This window comes from Cryptomeria japonica, chromosome 4 (assembly GCF_030272615.1).
Source record: "Cryptomeria japonica chromosome 4, Sugi_1.0, whole genome shotgun sequence".
Lineage (NCBI taxonomy): Eukaryota > Viridiplantae > Streptophyta > Pinopsida > Cupressales > Cupressaceae > Cryptomeria > Cryptomeria japonica.
This window is the reverse complement of record NC_081408.1, coordinates 74,613,065-74,634,886: the sequence shown is the minus strand read 5'-3', so window position 1 is coordinate 74,634,886 and position 21,822 is coordinate 74,613,065. Positions and strand designations below refer to the sequence as shown.

General features: G+C 34.9%; 1 protein-coding gene across 1 annotated transcript; it reads left to right on the top strand.

The window, feature by feature from the left end:
• The first annotated feature begins 825 nt into the window (after positions 1 to 825).
• LOC131874893 (UDP-glycosyltransferase 91C1-like) lies at positions 826 to 2,466 on the top strand. Its single transcript, XM_059218835.1, has 2 exons — positions 826 to 1,880; positions 2,065 to 2,466. The coding sequence occupies exons 1-2, from the start codon at positions 900 to 902 to the stop codon at positions 2,464 to 2,466; spliced, it is 1,383 nt and encodes a 460-aa protein (XP_059074818.1). The 5' UTR covers positions 826 to 899.
• Positions 2,467 to 21,822: the final 19,356 nt, after the last annotated feature.

The following is a 21,822-nucleotide window of genomic DNA, read 5'->3' as shown; positions in this document are numbered from 1 at the left end:
AGAATCATGAGATATGCACTAGATACTTATTGACACCATTCCTCCACATATGGTTCACAAAATTTGGATTAGAGCTTTCAAGTTCTAGTGGAAGGATTATAAATGATATCTTGATAGGCAATTTCACAATAAGACCCCACAAAAGATATTTGTTTCTTACACCTCATCTTGCATGGTGGCTTAGTTATGTTACTTTTTGCACATCCATTCTTTGAGAACTTGTTATTCAATAGATATCAAATTATATGGTCTTTTATTCTTAAACCAAGCTTAATCATTTTGCTTGATGTATTATTTGTCAAGGCCTTCCACTTGGATTCTAATAGTCTCATTTAATTTCATTTATTTAAGGGTAACTTGATATAGCTAAAGTGTAAAATACAAAGATAAAATAACCATCAACATAATATTTACGATTTATACCCATTTATAGAAACTTAAATGTAAAACACAAAATCAAAATTAACCATCAACATAATATACACGATTTTACCCATTTTTAGAAACTACTTTAAATTGATTCAATTTGTTAGAATTTAAAGTTGATGGTGGGGACCAAAAATAGACAGTACATCACTATAATGATTGTTCCCTTACATTATATGAATGGTTGTAATTTGTTTGTATACGAGAGGAAAACCTCTGATGTGTTTTCGAAACGTTTTGGAAGGACAGCTATACCCTATTCGGAAGGGCAGCTAGACATCATTCCTAGGTCAGTCGCGTGCAAAACGTTTAGCAGTCGGGGAAAATCGTCTATATAAACGCATCGGAAGCTTAAAGTAGTGTGTACTTGTTCTTTGTTAGCTGAAACTTGAGCTGCTTCTTTATTAGCTGAAACTTCAGCTGCTTCTTCTTTGTTAGCTGAAACTTGAGCTTGTTGTTTGTTAGCATCAACAATGGTGGAAGAAAAGCAGAGAGAGCTTCGTGTGGTGGTGTTTCCGTGGCTTGCCCACGGTCACATAACGCCCTTCGTTGAGCTTGGCAAAAGGCTGACGAGTCATGGTCTTAAAGTTTTCATTGTCTCTACTCCAATGAATATTAAGTTACGAATTACACCGCAAGTGTGGGATTCACCGGGGATAGATCTGATCGAGTTGCCGATGCCCTCCGTGGAGGGGCTGCCAACAGGCGTAGAGTGCTCCGCCGAACTTGTTAAGAGACCAGAAGGGAAAGTAAAACTACCTTTACTCACAGTCGCAATGGACCTTTTGGAGAAGCCCTTCGAAGCGCTGTTGCAAAAGCTATCACCAGATTTTGTTATCTTCGATGTGATGCAGTATTGGGTTCCTCGTGTGGCTGCCAAGCAGCCAAATCCCATTGCCCCCATATTATTCGTCCCACCGGGAGTCACCAGTTTCAGCTATATTGAAGGGGAGCTAATTATGGCATCAGGAAACCCAATCCCCGAGAATATGACTGCATCGCCGAATGGTTTCCCTTCATCCAATATTCATTTCACGTTGTTCGATGCGCGGAAGGCCATGGAGCTGCTCTATTGCAAGCATCCAGGTGGCCTTAGCGTTGCCGAGCGTTCCAGCATTTGCTTGCGGGAGAGTTGGGCAGTGGCGTGCAATACGTGTTTGGAGTTGGAAGGAGTGTACATGGAGTATTTGCAAAGCCTGGTGAAGCGGCCAGTGTACCCTGTTGGAATACTCATGCGTAAACTCCCGCCACTCCCCGTTGATGACATTTGCTTGCAGTGGCTCGACAAGCAGCCCGCTGCTTCGGTGGTGGTCTTGTCTTTTGGTAGCGAGTACAATCTCACCAACGAACAGTTCACTCCAATTGCAATGGGTCTGCAAGAGAGCAACGTGTCATTTCTCTGGTTTCTGCCTGCCGGAAATGACTTGGTGCAAGGTTTTCAAGATCAGATCGGGGTATGCTAGGCGCCATCTCTTCACTTGGTCCTTTTGGAATCTTTAGGACAATAAAATAGATCAATATGATGAATCTTAGCTTTTTTTTTATATTCAAAACACAGTACTTATTTTTATTCAAAAAAAATTAACAATAATGTGTTGTATTTGAAAACCAATTCTAACTCTTTAAATGATTTTGTAGGATAAGGGATTACTGATGACAAAGTGGGCTCCACAGTTAAACATTTTGAATCATGCTTCTACAGGGGCCTTTTTAACTCATTGTGGATGGAATTCCATGACAGAAGGCTTAAGGTTTGGGTTGCCCCTCATAACTCTTCCAATGCAATTTGAGCAAGGGTTAAATGCAAAGCTTGCACGAGAGCTTAAGGTGGGAATAGAAGTGAGAAGAAATCAAAACGATGGATCTTTTACTCAGGATGATATTAGTGAAGCAATTAGAGCCATAATGATAGAAGAAGGAGGAGCACAAATCAAATCTAATGCGAAAAAGATGAGTGATATGTTCACTAGCAATAATTTTCAAGTTAATGAAAGAGACATGAAGAACTTTGTCTCCATACTTCAAACTTTTAATAAATAACTAAGTTGATAGGCTTGGCATTGTTTCTATTCTCATAATGATGAGAAGATTATTGAGTGAATGATGCTGGCTTTTTAAGTCCTTATGATTTAAAAACCTTAGTATATGTTAGATTGTGTTTATTTACATTGTAAGACATAAATTAAGTTTCTTTAGTTAATATATTGAATTGTGTTACTGTTTAGTAAGCGGTTTATATAGTTTGGTATGCAATCATGTATTTATACATGAAAATTTGTAATAAGGCTTACATAAGCTACCGTATTTTGCAATGTATTTCATCCCATGGATTTCATATATAGAATACATTACTCTTTTCAATTGCTCATAGTTTATAGATAGAATTAGCATGATTTTTCCTTCCATATGTATGTTTAGCTGAATATAATCATGTACTTGTAAATTTATTCAAGTAAAGTTTTCTTTAAAATTGTTTGATGCTTGAATCTAAACATACTTTAGCTAGTGTTAGTTAACACATCCTTATAAATGGTGGTAATGGGTGGTGATAGAAAGCTTAGAGGATTTCACTAACTCAATTACATTTCTAAAACCTATGTTAAGGATTCTTCTAATAAAGATGCTACTAAAATAATATAAAATTCTTGTCTAGGACTTTCTATACCTTGTGGTATAATCCTTTTCTTTTGGAAGATTTTATCTTTAACACTAGAAATTTCACTACCGAATCTAAATTTTCATGACTAGAATTTATTTTCATTATATTTCATTTGTCTTTCCTCAATGTATTACATCTTTTTATATGGGTTGAAAATTTAATTCCATGGCTTAGATATTTTGCATGATTTCCATTAATGATTGCAATCATTGATTTTCCAATAGTGTATCTATTCCTCCAATGTTGACAACATAGAACTCATCATTTACATTGTACTAGGGTAAGATTCAACTAGGATTTTTTTTTGGTGCATTAAATAGACAAGCTATTACTGATAATAATATTAAATTCATTTATATATTCTATTTTGATAACCAATATTACCACTAATCCCCCTCACTTATAGAATTGTGAGTAGCACCAATTTCAATGAGTATAGTGACTCCTCATCCCTTCAAAATTCCTCAAAATCTAAATGGGTTGTATCTTTATGTACTTGTCTAAAATATTTGTAAAATTACTTCCTAGAATAGTATCATGATCCTTTTCTTTATCTTCTTCTCCAATCTCCAATTCTAGGTCTTGTTCTTCACTTTTTGGTTTAGGTTATTTAGCTCTTGAATCATCCAATGAATGTATGATCAAGTGAAAAACAGTTCCTTATAGGTGAAGCATAATTTATTTTTTCTCAATTCATGATTTATATCCAATTCTTGTATTTAGTGATATACTTTCGTTTGATGTGCATTATTATGGAGATTTTAGGATTAGATAAGTACAGGAAAGGGCCCAGATCTATGACAAATTTGCCATTAAGGAAAATGGAGCTAATATCACCAAGAGTGAAATTAGTCAAGAAAAAATAAAACACATTGAGTCTATAAAGAAGAATTGAAAAAAAAAAACACAAAGAAACTTAGCAAGGGACCACCATATTGATTACTATTACTAATAAATTTAGGCATCTAACTATTTGTCATTCCTTCTACATAAAGTCTAGTTCTTCCTCAAAAGACACATGCTTAGGGATTGAATCCTCGTCAACTATATTGACTTGTTCTTGTGTACAATGTTTTCATTAAGAAGATAATCGATAACTCTCTATGCCCTTTTGCTAGAGACAAATATGCAACAAACAGTTGGAGAAATTGCTAATTAAATTAGTAATTTTCCTCTATATTTTAGAGGTATAACTCCCTCTTATGATATAATTGGGGTTTTTATAGGTTATGCTTTTAACTAGAAAGAAGGAAAGGTAAACATAGAAACATTGATATAAACATGAGATAGGTGATTCAAAGTTCACCCATTCATTACACATAACAAACGGAAACAAGAGACTAACAAATATCCTTCTCAAATGATGTAAAAGCATCAAGACTCAAAGTTTTGTAAACATTTACATCCATAACATAATAGGTAGGTGAAATCAAAGAAATGATTGCAAATATCAAAGTAAATGACAACCAAAAGAATATGTATTAATACAAAGTTTCAAAAAATTCACATTCTTAGAATCACTTTGAAAAGCACAAAGTCTTAATTTTCTATATATAAAATTATTTTTTTATTTAAAGGATAACATAATGTGACTTTTCAAAGCACAAAAATGATAGTTGATTGATTCTCACCCATGCATCAAATTATAAGGGGGGTCAATACTCCCCTTTTGTCTTCTACCTATTGCTATATATTAAAGAAAATAGCTTTGTAAAGACAATGGTTTCTCGGAAAGAACCATTTTTATCAAAGTAAAACTAAAATATATCTCGAAGCACACATGGCATTACAGGAGTTCACAATTCCAATCCAAAATTGGAAACCTATCTTGACTATTCTAACTGCTACTCAAATGACAGGGGTATAAGGATTCCTTCACATGTCCAGCTCCTTATGAAGAAAGGCATCACATCTTTCAGCTTTCTCCTCTTTATCTTCAAGCACAAAACTCACGCACATGTATTTAGCATAACTATGCTTGCATTTCCTGGTCAAGTTTGTCAACCCAATAAGTATGTCCTCCTATGTATTTTTAGTGAATTCTATATCCGATAGCATTATGGGTGCGAGACTGTCTCCTCAAAATACCATTTTTGGCACTCAATTGTTGGACTAATTTCCTGGATTTCTGATTGCAACAATCTCCTCTCACAACTAGTGATTGTGATTATCAATTGGCCTTTCTGTCTTTCCCAGCAATGTCATTGTCTCCCTATACCCTACAAAACAAGTTTTTTGCTTCCATGCAAGAGCATATAATCTAAGGATAATATCTCCTTGTTCATTCTTTGGCAAATTCAAATCAAGGTTAACTATAGGAAACTAATAACTATGGGGAAAAACCATTTTGAGAAGAATAATTCATATTGAACTATGCTAATACGTTACTTTAGCCAACTTCAAAGGTCATAATTAATGGGCAAAAGAAAACATATTAAATGTCATCTACAAGAAATGACATCATTTAATTCTATAACTCGTGCCACCACCTTTGTATGGCATTCACCATCAAATAGCCATTATGGAGACATACATGCAAATATTCTTGGGATTAGGTCTTGGAAAAAGTGTAATTCACGGTGATCAGCAAATTAAAGATTTCAAAGAATGATTCCATAAGTTCCCAAATCCTTTGATATTCTTATGCACACATGACTTATTTCATTACTTATTGTGATTTGTTTCTTTTAGAGGAGTATCGTCCACTTCGAAAGGTTAGGCACGTGAACATCATGGAAGTGATGTTGAAGTTCCTGAGTTGACCAATCAGAAAATAGGCATATGTAAGCATCATAAGGATCATGAGATCAGGTTTTTTAGAACTCAAGAACGTTAAAGATAGTTCCAAACCACTAAGTTTCATTGAAAAACACTTGAGTTGACACAAGGACAAGAGGAACCAGGGTAACAAGAATCTAAGGAACTTTAGAAGTAACAAAGTTTATTTCTAAAGGGAGGTTAAATGTCGATAGTTCAAAATATGATGCTAATGAGGTGATTTTTGAGACCGGAGGTGATAGATGAAAAATTGGCGAGGAGGAGAGGAAACAACCTAAATTGGGTAATTAGGGAAATCCATCATATATTTCTTTTTTTCGGATCTTCAAGAAAGAGGTTGTTGTGAGCCATGGGCACCACTTCCTCACTCCTTCAAGTTTCTCCTCCTTCTCCTTAAGCTATTCCAACTCCTGTTGCAATACCTGTATAGTGAGAATTGTTCTCTTTAGTTACTCCTTGTAGTTCTCAACAAGCTCTTTGATATTTCTCATGAGGACCTCATAGCTTTGTTTCATCTTATTAGCCACTTTAGCTTTGAGTTGGGGGTTATTAGCCTCTTTCTTGATTTTTTTTCTTTTCCTTTACAATAAATCACTAGCTCTCAAAGGTTTCAACCATTTCTTTGGTTTTCTCCTAGGCCCTACTATTTATTTCTTCATTTGTCCATCCTTGAGATTCCTCAAATTCAAATTTTTCTAAAATTTGGATTTTTCATCTAGCCTTGTGGATTTGTTCCAATTTCTATTTAGAAAGATCTATATGATTGTTAAAGGCATAGTAGTTTCTTCTATTAAGGATCATCTATGGTCTTGTTGAGTGGATTAGAGGATAATGTTTCCCTAATTTTATCCTTGTATGGTGTTGCAAGAGAACATGACAATGAGTTAGTATCCATTCATGTCATGGTGGATTTGTCAAATGATTATTGAGTCTTGTATTGATGTCACCTTTCTTATACAATATGAGATTGTTTTTTATTGGGGGAAAAATAGGCTTTGAGGGGACCCAAAACCCCATACAACAAGTTTTTTGAGGGACCTGAAACCCAATAGATTTTACCAGGATTTAGAACCCAACAAAGCAGGCTACTAAAAGAAATAAACAATGAAAAACTGTAGCCAAAATCCAGCAAAGATGACTAAAACTAGCAACATCCAGCATAGTCACACCACACCCAACAAAGCTACAACTCCAAACTATAGCATGGAAGAGTAATAATCGAGGGTATAACAAGCACCCTCAGCCAACTTTTAGGGTTTTGAAAGGTAACCCTAACCTTCAATAACAACACTAGATTACAACAGATATTCATACAATTTGAATCTGGCCAATAGGGGTTTTGAAAGGCTCCCTCAACCTTTAAACTGGGTTATAAAATGGAACCCAAAACCAGCAACCATGGGTTTTGCTAGGCACCCTCAACCTTAAATGATGAGCTCAGAACACCAAACACAAGATTTTCCCCAAACCAAAGATAGTACAAAGACAGACTGGGCCCTTTAAAACTAATAGCAACCGGCATGCCTGTGGGATAAACCAGGAACCCACAACTAGAAAAAGGGGGAACAAAGACCCCAAAAACCAGAAGGAAGGAGGCCAAACCAAGAAACAACGAAAATGAACTAGTCCAGGAGACAAGCAGGGAGTCTAGGAGAAAGAACTTCCAGACCCACCTAAGGAGACACCTTTGAGAGAAGAAACATGCATCCAAAGCCAGCAGAAAGAGGAGCACCAAAAGTCTAAAATCCTTAGCATTCCATCTCTCCACCTCTATAGGACAAAGAATGAAGAAAAAAGATAACAACCAATGCTCTCCAGCAGCAAGAAGAAACAAACCCTTTCCCCTCCACCAAATATCCACCTCCATAGGAAATATTTCATTGTGATCCACAATATTAGATTGTGAGATTGTTATTATTCTCATTTCTCTTATTTCATTGTGATCCATAAAATATTTCTATGCATAGTGTAGTGAGTGACGTGTTATGTTGTGTCTTTGGTTTTTGGTTGTGTTTTTAAAAAGTAGTTTTGTAAAATTTTCCCTTTGTCCTTTTGATGAGGAATTACAAACTCACTTAGGAGATCTATTCACTCTCTACACAAGAGCATCAATGATTTTATTTTTTCTTGGAGTTATCCTAGTGATTTACTCATTCTTTTTTATTGAATATCCCCTATTCTACCAAGGTAGTAGTTGCATTGTTCAAAATATTATGTAGGAATTCCTAATTACCTAATTATCAATTGTGATATATCCAATAGAATAAAACAAATTCCCATATGAGTATGAAAAACATCCACCTTAATAAAATAAATAATCTAATAAAGAGGAAAGAGAAATTGTCAAAATATAATTATATAAATATAATATAATATAAATATAAAGATATTATTTTGTTAAAAGGAATAATATTTTCTATCAATCCACCTAAAATGCTTGCATACAACCAATAAAAGCATGTGATATTAGACTAAAATGCTACTATAATCAAATGAGTCAACTAGACAAGTGACAAAGATAAGTGTCCATTATAGTCCATGTCATGAAATTTTATCCTAACTTACAGTCAAATTTACCTTGTTGTTGAAGTTTCCCCATATATTTCTCACCATACTTGTTGATAAACTAGTCCTAGATGTTGTTGATGATGGTTGATATTTAAGTTAATCAACCCTCTACTAAAGTTTCCCATAAGCTTTTTATTGAAGATGATAGTCTTTCTAAAGTGGCTTGCTATTGAGGTTATATAAAGACATTTTAGAGATGATAATAGTTTGAAAGATGAAAAAAATTATAATATGAGATGTAACAATATTGTTGTTTACTATTGATGTTAATTAGATATCTCTTTCATAAACAATCTCATCCAAGTATACTATTTATTATTCAAGAACCCACACATAAAAACCAAAATCTTCTCAATTGCCTTCATTCTATTTTTTGTTTCGTAATATTCTTCATGGACTTCATTGTTTCATGTAGCAATGACTCGCATGCTTTTGCGTGATATCTTTCAATCTTCACTAAAATCTCTAAATTTGTTGATCCATGCATCTTTCTTGGGAGAAATTCACTTTAATGATCTTATAGATTCTTCTAAGATGTTTATAAACACAACAATCCTTACAAGAAAATTTGACATCATTAATTAGGTTTAATAGGGTTTATAGTATGCATTTTTGTAGTTTAGATCCAAAAGTCATAGCTTAAATTCACAACAATCAAGATTGAACCTACAATCTAGAAACTAAGCTTCAAGTTTTTAAGTTCCATTTCTAATTCTAAGACAATACAACAAATTCAGTTTACATGACATCAATAATATTATTCCATCGTTAATTTTTAACTGAATATCCTAATCTTCTTACTTTATTATCATATTTATTGCTATCTAAATTAATTCATTATTACTAAGTACATTTAAATATAGGTGAATTGTAGATATGTATAAAATATTTTTTTTCACTAGCCGTAACTTATTTTTGCCATAAATATAATCTCAAAGATGCTCAATAATCTTATAAGTTTTTTTAATCTAATTTACATGTGATTTGATTTCATGAGAACTAAGCATGTGTATCAATGATTTTGCTTAAAAATGACTATTGTCATAAATTGCTTTCTTTCATTACTAAATTCTTTCCTATTGACTATAGAAAAAACACTCTACTTACCATTCAAAGTCTCAAAATAGCTTCTCTCCCTCAGTGTGACTATGGACAATATGGACAACTGACATTCAAAGTAAAAAGAAATAGGACAACTTAACATCACGCGTATAAGTAATAGACACATTGAAAATTTTCAAAGTTGAAGCTTAGATAGACATTAGCTTTGTTCTCCAATTGGATAAATTCAACCCCACAGTAATAACTTGATTCAAAAAAAAATTACAACCTACAAGCAACTACAATCAAAGGGTGTGGTTCACAACTATTTTTCATTTGACACCATGTCATTCGCGTGATACCCATTTCACTGTAAAAATTGTAGCTTAAAATATTTATTGTTTATAACGTAAGGCAGGTGTTGGCGAGAAATATAACTAAAGAGTGCTGCATATAAACTCCCAGAATCCCAAGTTGTTTGGCTTTGAAAGCCTGGCCACACAGAGTCTCCTGTTAGGATTTAGAAACAAATTAGAAGAGCAAAAAAATAGAATTATGAATTTACAAGATAGACAAATGAGACACACAAATTTATCATGGTTCAGAAATTGCCTACGTCCACACTTCAAGTAGGGGAATCAATATATTAATAACCAAGTCTGGTTTGTACATACACAGATGCAAGAAGCTCAAGAATTAACTACACAAAATAATATGTAAACAACTCTTAAAGAGCTTAACAATAGAAATTGATGAGCCAAGAGTTTTGGTGGTAAAATGGAAGGAGTCCGTTGGACTTAACTTCCAACAATCTCCCACTGAAGGCCAATGAACTACTTCAACAAGTAGATTCCCCCACTCAGTCCTGCTATCAGTTATTGGAGAGGTCGAGAGAAGCTTGACAGAAATTGAACTTCTCCCACTTAACAACTTTAGTGAGCACATCAGCTGGATTCTTGTTGGTATGAATTTTATCTACATGAAACTTGCCTTCTTCGACCATATGGAAAACATAATGACTACTAACATCAAAATGTTTTGACCGAGATTGAGATGTCTAATGTTTAGTAATAAAGATGGCACTGCTATTATCACAAAACAAAGCAAAATCTGATTGCTTCAAAACCAGCTCGTTGAACAAGAGTTGCAACCATACCATCTCCTTGGCTCCCTCATATAGAGCTATGTATTCAGCCTCCACAGTCGATTGAGCAATTGTATGTTGTAATTCAGAAGCCCAACTAATTGCTGCCCCAACAAATGTGAAAACATAACCTAAAGTAGACTTTCTTTTGTCTAAATCTCTGGCAAAATCATAATCAGTAAACCCTTGCAAAATGGCCTTGCCCTTCCCAAACCATAAGTAGAAATCAAAAGTACCCTTGAGATACCGCAAAATATACTTGACCCCCTCCTAATGTGATTTGCCCAAATTAGCCATAAATCTTCTCACCACTCCCATGATATGAGCAATGTTCAGACGAGTAGACTCCATAGCGTACATAAGATTGCCAACTACAAATTTGTATGGAATTTTGTCCATAAACTCTTTATCTTCTTGTATTTTTGGATAGAATTGAGAAGACAACTGAAAATGAGAAGCTAAGGGTACGCAAACAGACTTAGCATCTGCCATACCAAATCTGTCTAATAATTTTTTAATGTAGTCTTGCTGAGATAGTTTGAGTTCTCTCTTTTGCCTATCCCAAAAAAATAGTCATCCCTAGAATTTTCTTTGCTTCCCCTAAATCTTTCATGGAAAATTCCTTTTCTAAGTGAGTTTTAAGTTCACTCATGATCTTCATGCTTGTGCCAACCACTAGCATATCATCCACATAAAGAAGAAGTATGAGAAATTCACCATTGGGAAGCTTTTTTAAATAGATACAAGGATCACACTCGCTGTGAGTAAACTTGTGATCAATCATAAATTTGTCAAAATTAAGGTACCACTAGTAGGGGGCTTGCTTAAGCCCATACAAACTGCATTTCAATCTGCAGTAGAGGTGTTCCTGACCCTTTTTAATAAATCCTTCAGGTTGATGCATAAGTAGTTCCTCATAAAGACCGCCATGGACAAATGTTGTCTTCACATCCAGCTGTTCAAGCTCAAGATCCCAGTACTGCTCGGATGGTAGTCATTTTGACTACTGGCGAGAAAATTTCTTTAAAATCGAGGTCTTGCTCAAAATATTTTGCGACCACCAGTTTCATCTTTCAATTTATACACCCATTTATTTCGTAATGTCTTTCTGTCAGGTAGAAGTGGCACCAAATCCCATGTCTGATTTTGCAATAGTGCATCCATTTCTTCACACATTGCAGTGTGCCAGTTATCACAATCTGCAATTTTACAAGCTTCTTTATATGTTGCAGGCTCTGTTTGATCAGAAATTAGAAAATTAAGCTCATCTTCTTCAAAAAACAATGTCATAGTCAGAGAACTTTGGAGGAGGTCGCCTCTGTCTAGTAGATTTTCTCAATTGACTCTCTAGTGGATTAGTGCAAACATTTGATTTATGTGTTCTCTACAAATCGATATTACTCCTATTTAATGTATGATGCCCACTATTAATTTCCCTCTATGTAGGCCAATCAATGGCCTGTGGATTGTTATCCATGTAGTGTGAAGGCATGTCACGGGAGGATGAACCCGCAGAAGCATCATCCACAGCTAGCGTTGGGTGAGTGTGCAGGGAGCTGGGAGCCATGGAAGCATCCTTCATGGTCTGCATAGGAGGATGACTTTGTTGTTTGACCGTGGAGGAGGAGCCTGGAAGGAGCTCATGGAAGAGATCATGTGAGGGGTGTGGTGATGAAGGCTGTAGTGTAGGCGGAGGTGAGTGTGCTGCATGGTGTGGAGAATTTGTAGCATGCTGTGGAGACAATGATGCAAGCCACCATGGATTATGCCGCCCAAATTTCTTCAGTCCAAACAGAGTTGAGTGTGATGCAGGCCGCAGCTCAAACAGTTTGAAGACACTTTCATCAATCTTACTGCAAGCTTGTGAAGGCTATGATGTGTTATCTAAACCCCCTGTTCCATGGTGTGCTAATTGAAATGGTAGTGGGCTATCATGATAGATGCTTTCTTCTTCATCATTCTTAGTTTGAGAATTGTATTCAATCATGGTAGATGACATAGGGGCTCCCACTAGATGAGAGACCAGAGGTAGAGCACTCATAGCAGACTTTTGAAACCGAGACATAGGAACATATTCTTTTTCTGGTTTAATGGAACCTTGTAGCATGGGGAATGAAGTCTCATGAAAAATTACATCCCTGCTATGAATAATTTTCCTATGAACCAGATCCCACAATCTGAAACCAAATTACTCTTCACCATACCCCATGAAAATACTTTTTAGCGACTTTGGATCCAATTTGGTTCATTTCTCCTTGGGTATATGCGAGAAGGATTCACATCCAAGCACATGAAGATGCGAGTATGAATCATCTTCCCTTGCCATTCCTCTTTTAGAATACCCAATTCTAATTTAGATGAGGGACTTCGGTTGATCAAATATATCACCGTGTTACAAGCTTTTGCCCAAAATTCCTTGCCTAAACCTGCATTTGATAACATACATCGTGCCTTTTCAAGAATTGTCCTATTCATCCTCTTGGCTGCATTGTTTTCTTGAGGAGTGAAAGGAACAACCTTAATTCTCCTAATCCCATTATTAGCACAAAAATCATCAAATCCATGTGAACAAAATTCTCCACCATTATCTATTTGTAGACAATTAATTTTATGCCCAATCTGATTTTCAACTAAAGCCTTCAAAATTTTAAATTTTGAAAAGACTTCAGATTTCTTAGAAAGCATATAAATCCATACTTTTCTTATACAATCATCAAGAAAGGTGACAAAATAGTTAGCTCCTCCAATGGAGGTTACCTTGGTAGGCCCAAAAAAATCTGAGTATACAAGCTCCAGTGGTGTTGTCTTTGTGTCACGCTGATCTTTCAAAAAATTGACTCTCTTTTGTTGGCCATAAAGACAATGTTCACAAAAGGCTAAGTCAACAAGTTTGAGGCCTAAAAGCTGATTTCTTGTGTGCATAACATGGAGTCCTTTCTTGCTAATATACCCAAGTCTTTGATGTCAAAGATCCGCTTTTCTGTCCTTAATCACCATTGTAGCTCCCACTTCAACACGAGTCTTAAATATGTATAGACTACCCACTCTATTACCATTTGCAATCAGCATGGTACCATGAGTTACCTTCCATGTATCTGGAAGAAAATTTACATTAAGACCTTGATCAAAGAGTTATCTAATGAATATTAAATTTCGCTTCAATTTTGGGACATGCTGAACATCTTTGAGTAGCCATGTTTTACCACCTTCTAATGACAGCAACACATCACCCTTGCCTATAATTTCACAAGCTTTGTTATCTCCTAAGAATACATTTCCAAAATGACCTTCATGGTAGTTAATGAATGCTTCAAAACATGAGGTAGGATGACATGAGGCATCGAAATCAAACACCCATGAATCCAGAGTAGTGTCGATTGTTGAAAGGATTAGTACACTATCATCTTTATCGTAGACTGTATTTGCTTCACTGTCCCGCACACTCTCTTGTGCCCTTTTGAAGTTTCTGCATTCCTTCTTTACATGACCATCTTTGCACAAAACCAACAATCGCAATTTTTGTTTCTAGACTTTGATCTCCTTGTTGATTTCAACTGTCTATGATAATTATTTCTGTCTCTATTATGGCTTCTGCCTCTATTTTCAGTGCTTACCACCGTTAAGGCTTCACCAAATGAAGGTTCATCATTCTTTCTTCTCAAATCATCACTGAGAAAAGTAGTTGCTACATCATTAAAAACCAACTTATTTTTACCAGATATAGCTGTGCTAACTATTGTTACAATGACATCCCAGTTGCTTGGCAAAGAGCATAATAGAAGAACAACCTTGCTCTCATCATCTTGTGTCATCCCCATCGAAGTTTCTTAACTAATCAATGTATTAAATTCATTGATGTGGTTAGCCATACTGCAACCTTCCTTCATCTTAAACTTGTACAACCGCTTCATGATAAACACTTTATTAGTAGCCGATGTCATTTCATACATGGTTGTGAGTCTTTCTCATAAATTTTTTGATGTTGCTTCACCCATGACATTGAAGAGAACATTGTTGGACAGTGAGAGAAAAATTGTCACTCTTGCCTTCTTGTCTAATTTTTCTCATTCTTCATCAGCCATTGTAGTTGGCTTCTTTGCTTTCCCTTCAAGTGCAAGTGAAAGGTCTTGCTTTATCAACAAAGACTCCATCTGCACATTCCATAACCTGAAGCTCTGACTGCAGAACTTCTCTATCTTTGCTTCTTCCATGATTTCGGAATTTCAACCACTAAAGTCTTAACAGCGATCTAACCTCGCTCTGATACTAGTTGTTAGGATTTAGAAATGAATTAGAAGAGCAGAAAAACAGAATTATGATTTCACAACATAGACAAATGAGACACACAAATTTATTGTGGTTTGACAATTGCCTACGTCCACATATAAAGCAGGGGAATCAATGTATTAATAACCAAGTCTGGTTTGTACATACGCGGCTGCAAGCAGCTCTAGAATTCACTACACAAAATGATATGCAAACAGCTCTTAAAGAGCTTAACAACAGAAGTTGAAGACCCAAGAATTTTGACAGTAAAATGAAAGGAATCCGTTAGACTTCACTTCCAACATCTCCTATACGCTTCCCATTCCCAACTGAAATAATAAGAACAAAATCAAATCTTTTATTGTTTGAAAGACGTAGATATAGATATATGTACACTCCAAGGTTATATCCTACCATGACACCATAGGAGAGATTAGCGATTACAGAGTTTTCAATGGAAAAAGAGGCTAATTCAAGATCGCCGATATGACCGGCGAAGGTCTGCGTGATGGCTCCGAGTGAGTATTGACAGAGGGAGGTGAAAATAGCAGGGCGTGTCATACACCATAGGTTCTTTGATTCTATGCAGCATGCTTGGAGCAGGCCTTTCCATCCTTCAATGGCCGGAATATCCCCTGCAAACCCATCATCATGATAGGGTAAGACACTCTTCGTCCATGGCCGCTTCAAACGAACAAAATGCTCAAGGAACGCTTCTTCTTAAAAATAAGAGTAAAACGGGATACCATAATGAATCTGAACTCTGTTTGAAGGAAAAAAAAAATACCACTTATTTATCTAGAGCGGTCAAAGCATGCAGAAGATTAGGTGAAAGATTGTTAGGTGGAATATTACCGGACGCAGCTATTCTGGCTACATCGTGTTAGTGACTGCTTACAAAATCACAGCCGTATAAAAAAAGATCAACGGTATGTAATGTGCGATTAACTTTTGTGTTTGTCGTATTTTTGACAAACATGTCATGTTTTTGGAACCAGTTTAGCTTCTGTCAAATATTATCTTTCTAGTAATCTTATCCGGAAGGAATATTTTACATTGATATGACTCATTAAGTATAGTTTAGGTAGATACAAAGAGATTGGGTATGGATGATTAGGCCTAATGATATATTCAAGTATAACAGAACTCTTAATAATATGTAAAAGGAAAACAAAAATAGTGGAAAAAATATAATCACAAAACAAAGAAAATGATGGATACAAAAGCACTTCATAAGATGATGAAATAAGTTGGAATTGTTTGTGTATCTCCATGCTAATGTTAAGTTGTGACTAATTCAATATTGACTATAATGAATGCTCTTAAAACTAAGATAATGCCTAATGTGTAATGTCCCATTAAGGAACCCAAGAGGACAACAACTAACTAACCAATTAAACATAGAATTTTTTTTTTAACAAATTACTTTACAAATATAAACTCATTAAGAAATTAACCATATCTAAAGCACAAGCCGAAGATAAACATTCACATGATCTAAGTCCTTTTGTGGGTTCCATAATGTCGCTACCTACACAATGCTCTAAACAATGTCTAAGAATCTAACATCATAATGAAATATCATATTACAAAATGCATTAACATATACATCTATTACTAGATTCATTGTAAACACCAAACTAAGTGTTCCTATGATAACCTTCTTGCAATAGAAATGATGAAACATTCATTAATAAGAGTAGTTGAAACCATTCTTTCTGACTCAATATAGTCTTAGCCCCTTTTTTACAAAAGAGAAAAAAAGTAGTCGGTACCAACACCGAACCACTTAAACACTACTCTAGGATTGCATAGCTTTTTCAATTACATTAAATAACATTACATCAATCTCTCTAAGGAGTGTCCAACATATAATAATTATGATACAATTAGAATGATTCCAAAATACATAACATCTACTAACACATCAACTGAATCATCTGTATCATGAAATGAGAGAAAATGGAAAGAGGATAAAAGGTTTATCCAATGCACACAAACATATCTTCTAGTTTCCAATGGAGGTGAGCAACAACCTCTCAACAAAGTGGAACCCTTAGGTCTACCCCACCATGCTCTAGACATAGACAAAACTAGGTTGAGAATACCATTATCCAAGGATACACAAAGGACACAAATGATCAAACAGGACTTACCACAAGGTTTCACTAGATACTTTAAACAAAACCACTTAGAATAGGGCTCTTGGATACACATAGGAAAGAGTGTCATCACATAGTCTAAACCTGGGTTATCCTAGCTAGCCTCACAAGGCCCCAACCCCAATTTGGCAACTCATGTAGAACTAAACAATCCTTTCATGAGGACAAGGAACTTTCATCATGTCAACTCAACGTCCCTACGAAAAATAGGCCTTTCCATTCTCATCCTTGGTCTAAATGAGAACTCAAGTCCATGGTCGAGTTATCACAATTACCTTGATTAATGTTTAACCCTAATTTATTTTATTAGGTTATCACTTGTTAAGGAAAATCACAATGGGTTATGTTGGGTAGCCACTTTAGGGCCCCGACCCCCATTTAGAGCCACTCCCCCTATCTCGCACCTAGACACCTCTAACCTAGGATTCATTTTCAAGATATTATAAACATAAATAGCATAGATAATCATATGAATCATACATAAGTCCATAATTAGAAACCTTGAATCATATCCATACACAAGGCCTCTATAGGCCCTATCCATCAAGATACATCAATGAATCCACTTCCAATTATAATAAAAACTATATTTATTTACAACCAAGCATAGAAGGATATATGTAACATGAATCAACTCAAATCAAGCCATACAAAATCCCACATAGAGATACAAAAGAGAAAAACTTCATAACAAGCCTCTAGAAACCACCCAAACATTCAGATCAAGAAACTAAGACTAAACAAGCTCCAAATCTAACACTTATGCAATTAACCTAAAAAATTCTTAGTTGGAGCCTCAATTTGTGCAATTAAGGGCTTCATCTTTGCAGATGAGCCTTGTAACTGCGCAATTGAGCCCAACCATACGTAGTTGCAAAGGGTCCAAATAGAGAGCACAATTGTCCAATCTAAAGGCCCTGAAACTTAAAACAGGTGAAGACCCATTTGAGAGGGGTATGTTTCCATCCTAGGAAAGCCCTTCAATTGGCCTCCAAGATGCAGAAAGAAGTTACAAGACTCAAAACTTATAAATCAACCCCTTAAAAACTCAATCTAGAGAGGGTTTACAAACACCATACAACGTTTGCATAACCAAATCTTGAAACCTCATTATGAAATCATAACATAACATTCAAATACATCCTATTTAATTTATAAAACTAAATGAATAAAATTCATTTACAAGAGGAGTGTAGACCCTAAGTACACTCCATCTAAAATCAAATGAAAGAATAGAACTATTCAAAGCCAAATACGACATATAAGAATAAAATCTTAAATCATTTACAAAAAGAAATAAAACCACTGAATACACTCCTCTTCCCATATTAAAAAAGAGGAATTCATATATCATTCAAAGAAGGTTTCCAAACCCTACCTCATGTCTTGAGGAGACACTAAAGATGAAGAAGAATGATGCACAAATGAAATCCATGAGCAACCAGAAGAATCCAACCAGAAAGAAATCCAATAACAACAACCAAAACTCTAGCAAATCATCCAAAAAATAAAGAAAACACTCTCCAAGAAAACCCTCACAAATTTTCTCAAGGAACGATGAAAATCCTTTTCCAAAACCTCACAAAATAACTCCGAACATTCAAATCAAAACTCTCCAAAACTTTTACAGCCAAAAAATTCCAGCAATCTCCTCCCCAAAAATAACCATTCCCCATAATAAAATAATTCCCATAGCTTGCATGGTAATCCTCAATCAAGCCACCAAAATAACTCATAAATCAATGATTATCTCACAAATGAATAACCAACTCCCACCAATAAAAAATAAAATATAAATATAAAAACCAATGTATAAAATCATCCCACTCAAAACACATTTAGTTGATTAAAACCTTATATTTTGTATTATGCCACCACTGTATTGTACCCACACATTAATAGGCTCATAAATTACAAAATAAGAACTAATATTATAATATTGATAGAAGTAAATTTATATCATATAACAATATAATATAATATTTATAATATTAATAATAATATAATTATAATTATAAATGCTCACACCAAAACTGATATAATCAACTCATAAATATTATAAAACATACCACACATGAACACTTGTGACACAGCCAAGACATAAACAACATTCACCAAATAATGAAGAGGATTGATTGAGGAATATGAATATTGCCTCTTATGAAAATTTGAAGAGGTAAACTCAAAACCAAAAATGATTTGACCCTAATATGAGACAATGGTTAGGGATAAGTCAACTTAGACATTTATGGTATCTCCATTACCACCATCAATTATTGTTAAGTACAGTTAGACCTATGAAACTAGGTGGATTTGATGCCTAGTACGTACATATCTGATAAATAGCATTAGTAATCATAAGCATTCCCCATATGCAATCACTTGAACATATGTTAATACATCATAAACACAATACATCATCTAACATATAGCCATCAAGAGATTATGGCATAAAACCTTAACATCATCATAAGTCCTCATGAGCATAAAACAACATAATCATAATACTTCATCTCACATCTAATCATCAAGTAACCCTAATAATTAAGCCCTAGAATATTATATCGTTATACCTTCATCATATAAAAATTACTAGGACATCATAATTGTAACCATAAACCCTAATATTGCAAGTTGGTCCTAAAAATATAAATCATCATAATATAGTCATATCCTAAAACATCAATCTAGTATGCATAAACAACCTTAAATAAGTCAACTGAGAATGCCAATCTCTAACAAGAAACATGCCACTTAAGTCAGTATAACTGCAAAAGAGACAAAAATAGGAAATATATTGAAAAGGTGGTACCTAGTTCATAATTCATTTCCCAAAGAAGTACATATTGAAAACAAGACTAGAAAACCCACTTGACCAATACTCATAATAAAATTAAAAGAGTATCATAACGGACCACCTCCCAATTTCCATAGTCAAGATATTTACACATTATACCTAAGCACTCTCATATACATATGCACAACCAAATATTAAAATCATTGGAAGGGAATTTTAACATCACATGCATTCACATCTATTAAAATAATGTGATGCAATCTCTTTCCATTCGTTATCCATAAAATATGACCATGCTACCTTCATAAATTAGGTATATTATTGGAAACATTATTATCATGATGACCACTTGATCTAACAGATGTCCTTATATGCATTGATATCCATATCATTACTTGCTTTTTTTGCATTAACTATAGGTTCAATATCATAATAACCACCTTATCGTGTGAGGGCTAGAGGGGTATTAAATGATGTGAATTAGATGCAAGATATAGGATCATTAACCACAAGTTCACAATTTAAGATGTCAACCAATGTGAACCAAAATACATTAAATCTTCAATAGGATATGGTTAGGAGAATCTTGATATAACTCATGCAAGTTTTTCTAAACAAAGATAGGATAATAGTGCATTTCGTATGAATACACTCTCCTTGAATTATTATGATATCCTTATGCATGAAAAAATACTCAAAGTTTATCCATAAAGCCCTCTAGAATGGAAATTTATTGAAGTTTGTTGAATGCAAAATCTTGAGAGAACATATTGTAGTGTCATAAATTGCAACCCTAGAAATTTTCGACCACATTAGGGTCCTCACGCATGCAAAATTGAATCGCCTATCCTGATCGAAGACCAAAGACTGCTCAATCCCCAAAAAATGCATCTCCCTTGCCCTCTGCACTGCCTAACCTACATCTTGTCCTACAAAAAAGGGTAGGACAAGGGCGTGGCACCCCTGTCCCTTGCCCTATTTTGGGCAGGACCCTTTCTAAGTCTGTATTGAAGGTTGTGCAATGAGCAGAAAATCCTCCTCGATGTCGGCCTGTGATGAAATTCAATTTCATTAACCCTAATTGACAAGTATAAAAGTTGCATTTTCCCTCAAGCATTCAAGAGCATTCAAGCATTCAAGCATCACTTTCAAGCATTGAGCATCTCAAGTCTCCCTTCCAAGCTAGGTGTTGCATTCAAAAACTAGGGTTGGACCTGAAGGAAAACCCCCAACCCCAACCCATTTTCCTCTCTTTTCTGTGTGTAGGTTGCATGTGCATAGCTGTACTTTGAGATTTGGACTCCATTTGTAGAGGCGAAAAAACCCTTTTCAGTTTACGGATTTTTCAGAGGACCATGTACACTTTCGCCACAATCCAGGCAAATTTTCCTCAAATTCACAAGGTGGCTTCGTCTTGACATATTATTGCCAAAGCCAGGTGCACAACTTTATCCCATGCTCTAATCTATATTTATTATCAATTCTTTGTCTCTTTTCACCTAGTCTTAATACATAACTCAATCAATTCCTTTCCATTATGAGTAGAAGAGGGGATTAATTTATCATTCTTATTTCATTCAGAATTCAATCTTCTTCTTTTGAGGTTGAATCTAATAAATATCCCTCTCCCCTCTTCCAATATAATGTGTGAAAGTGTTTGAAGGGAAATCCATAGTGAAACTCCCATCTCTCCTTGGAGGGAAAGGGTAGCTTTCCTCTTGATCTCTCATTACAATTTGGTGACAATTACATTTTGGTTAACCCAACGTGTTGCATGCTTTCCTTTGAAAAAAATTGCATATTTTTCATTTACAAGTTTAATTTTTCTGCAAACTTAGTGGTTTATTCATTCAAAACCCTAGTTTTTTAAATAATCAGAATTGAACTTGTGATTTGTAAAAATTGTTTGTGGTTTTCTTATATATGAAAAATTGTTTTGTTTGTCAAATTCAATTTCCTCATTGTCTTGTTCAATTTTCAA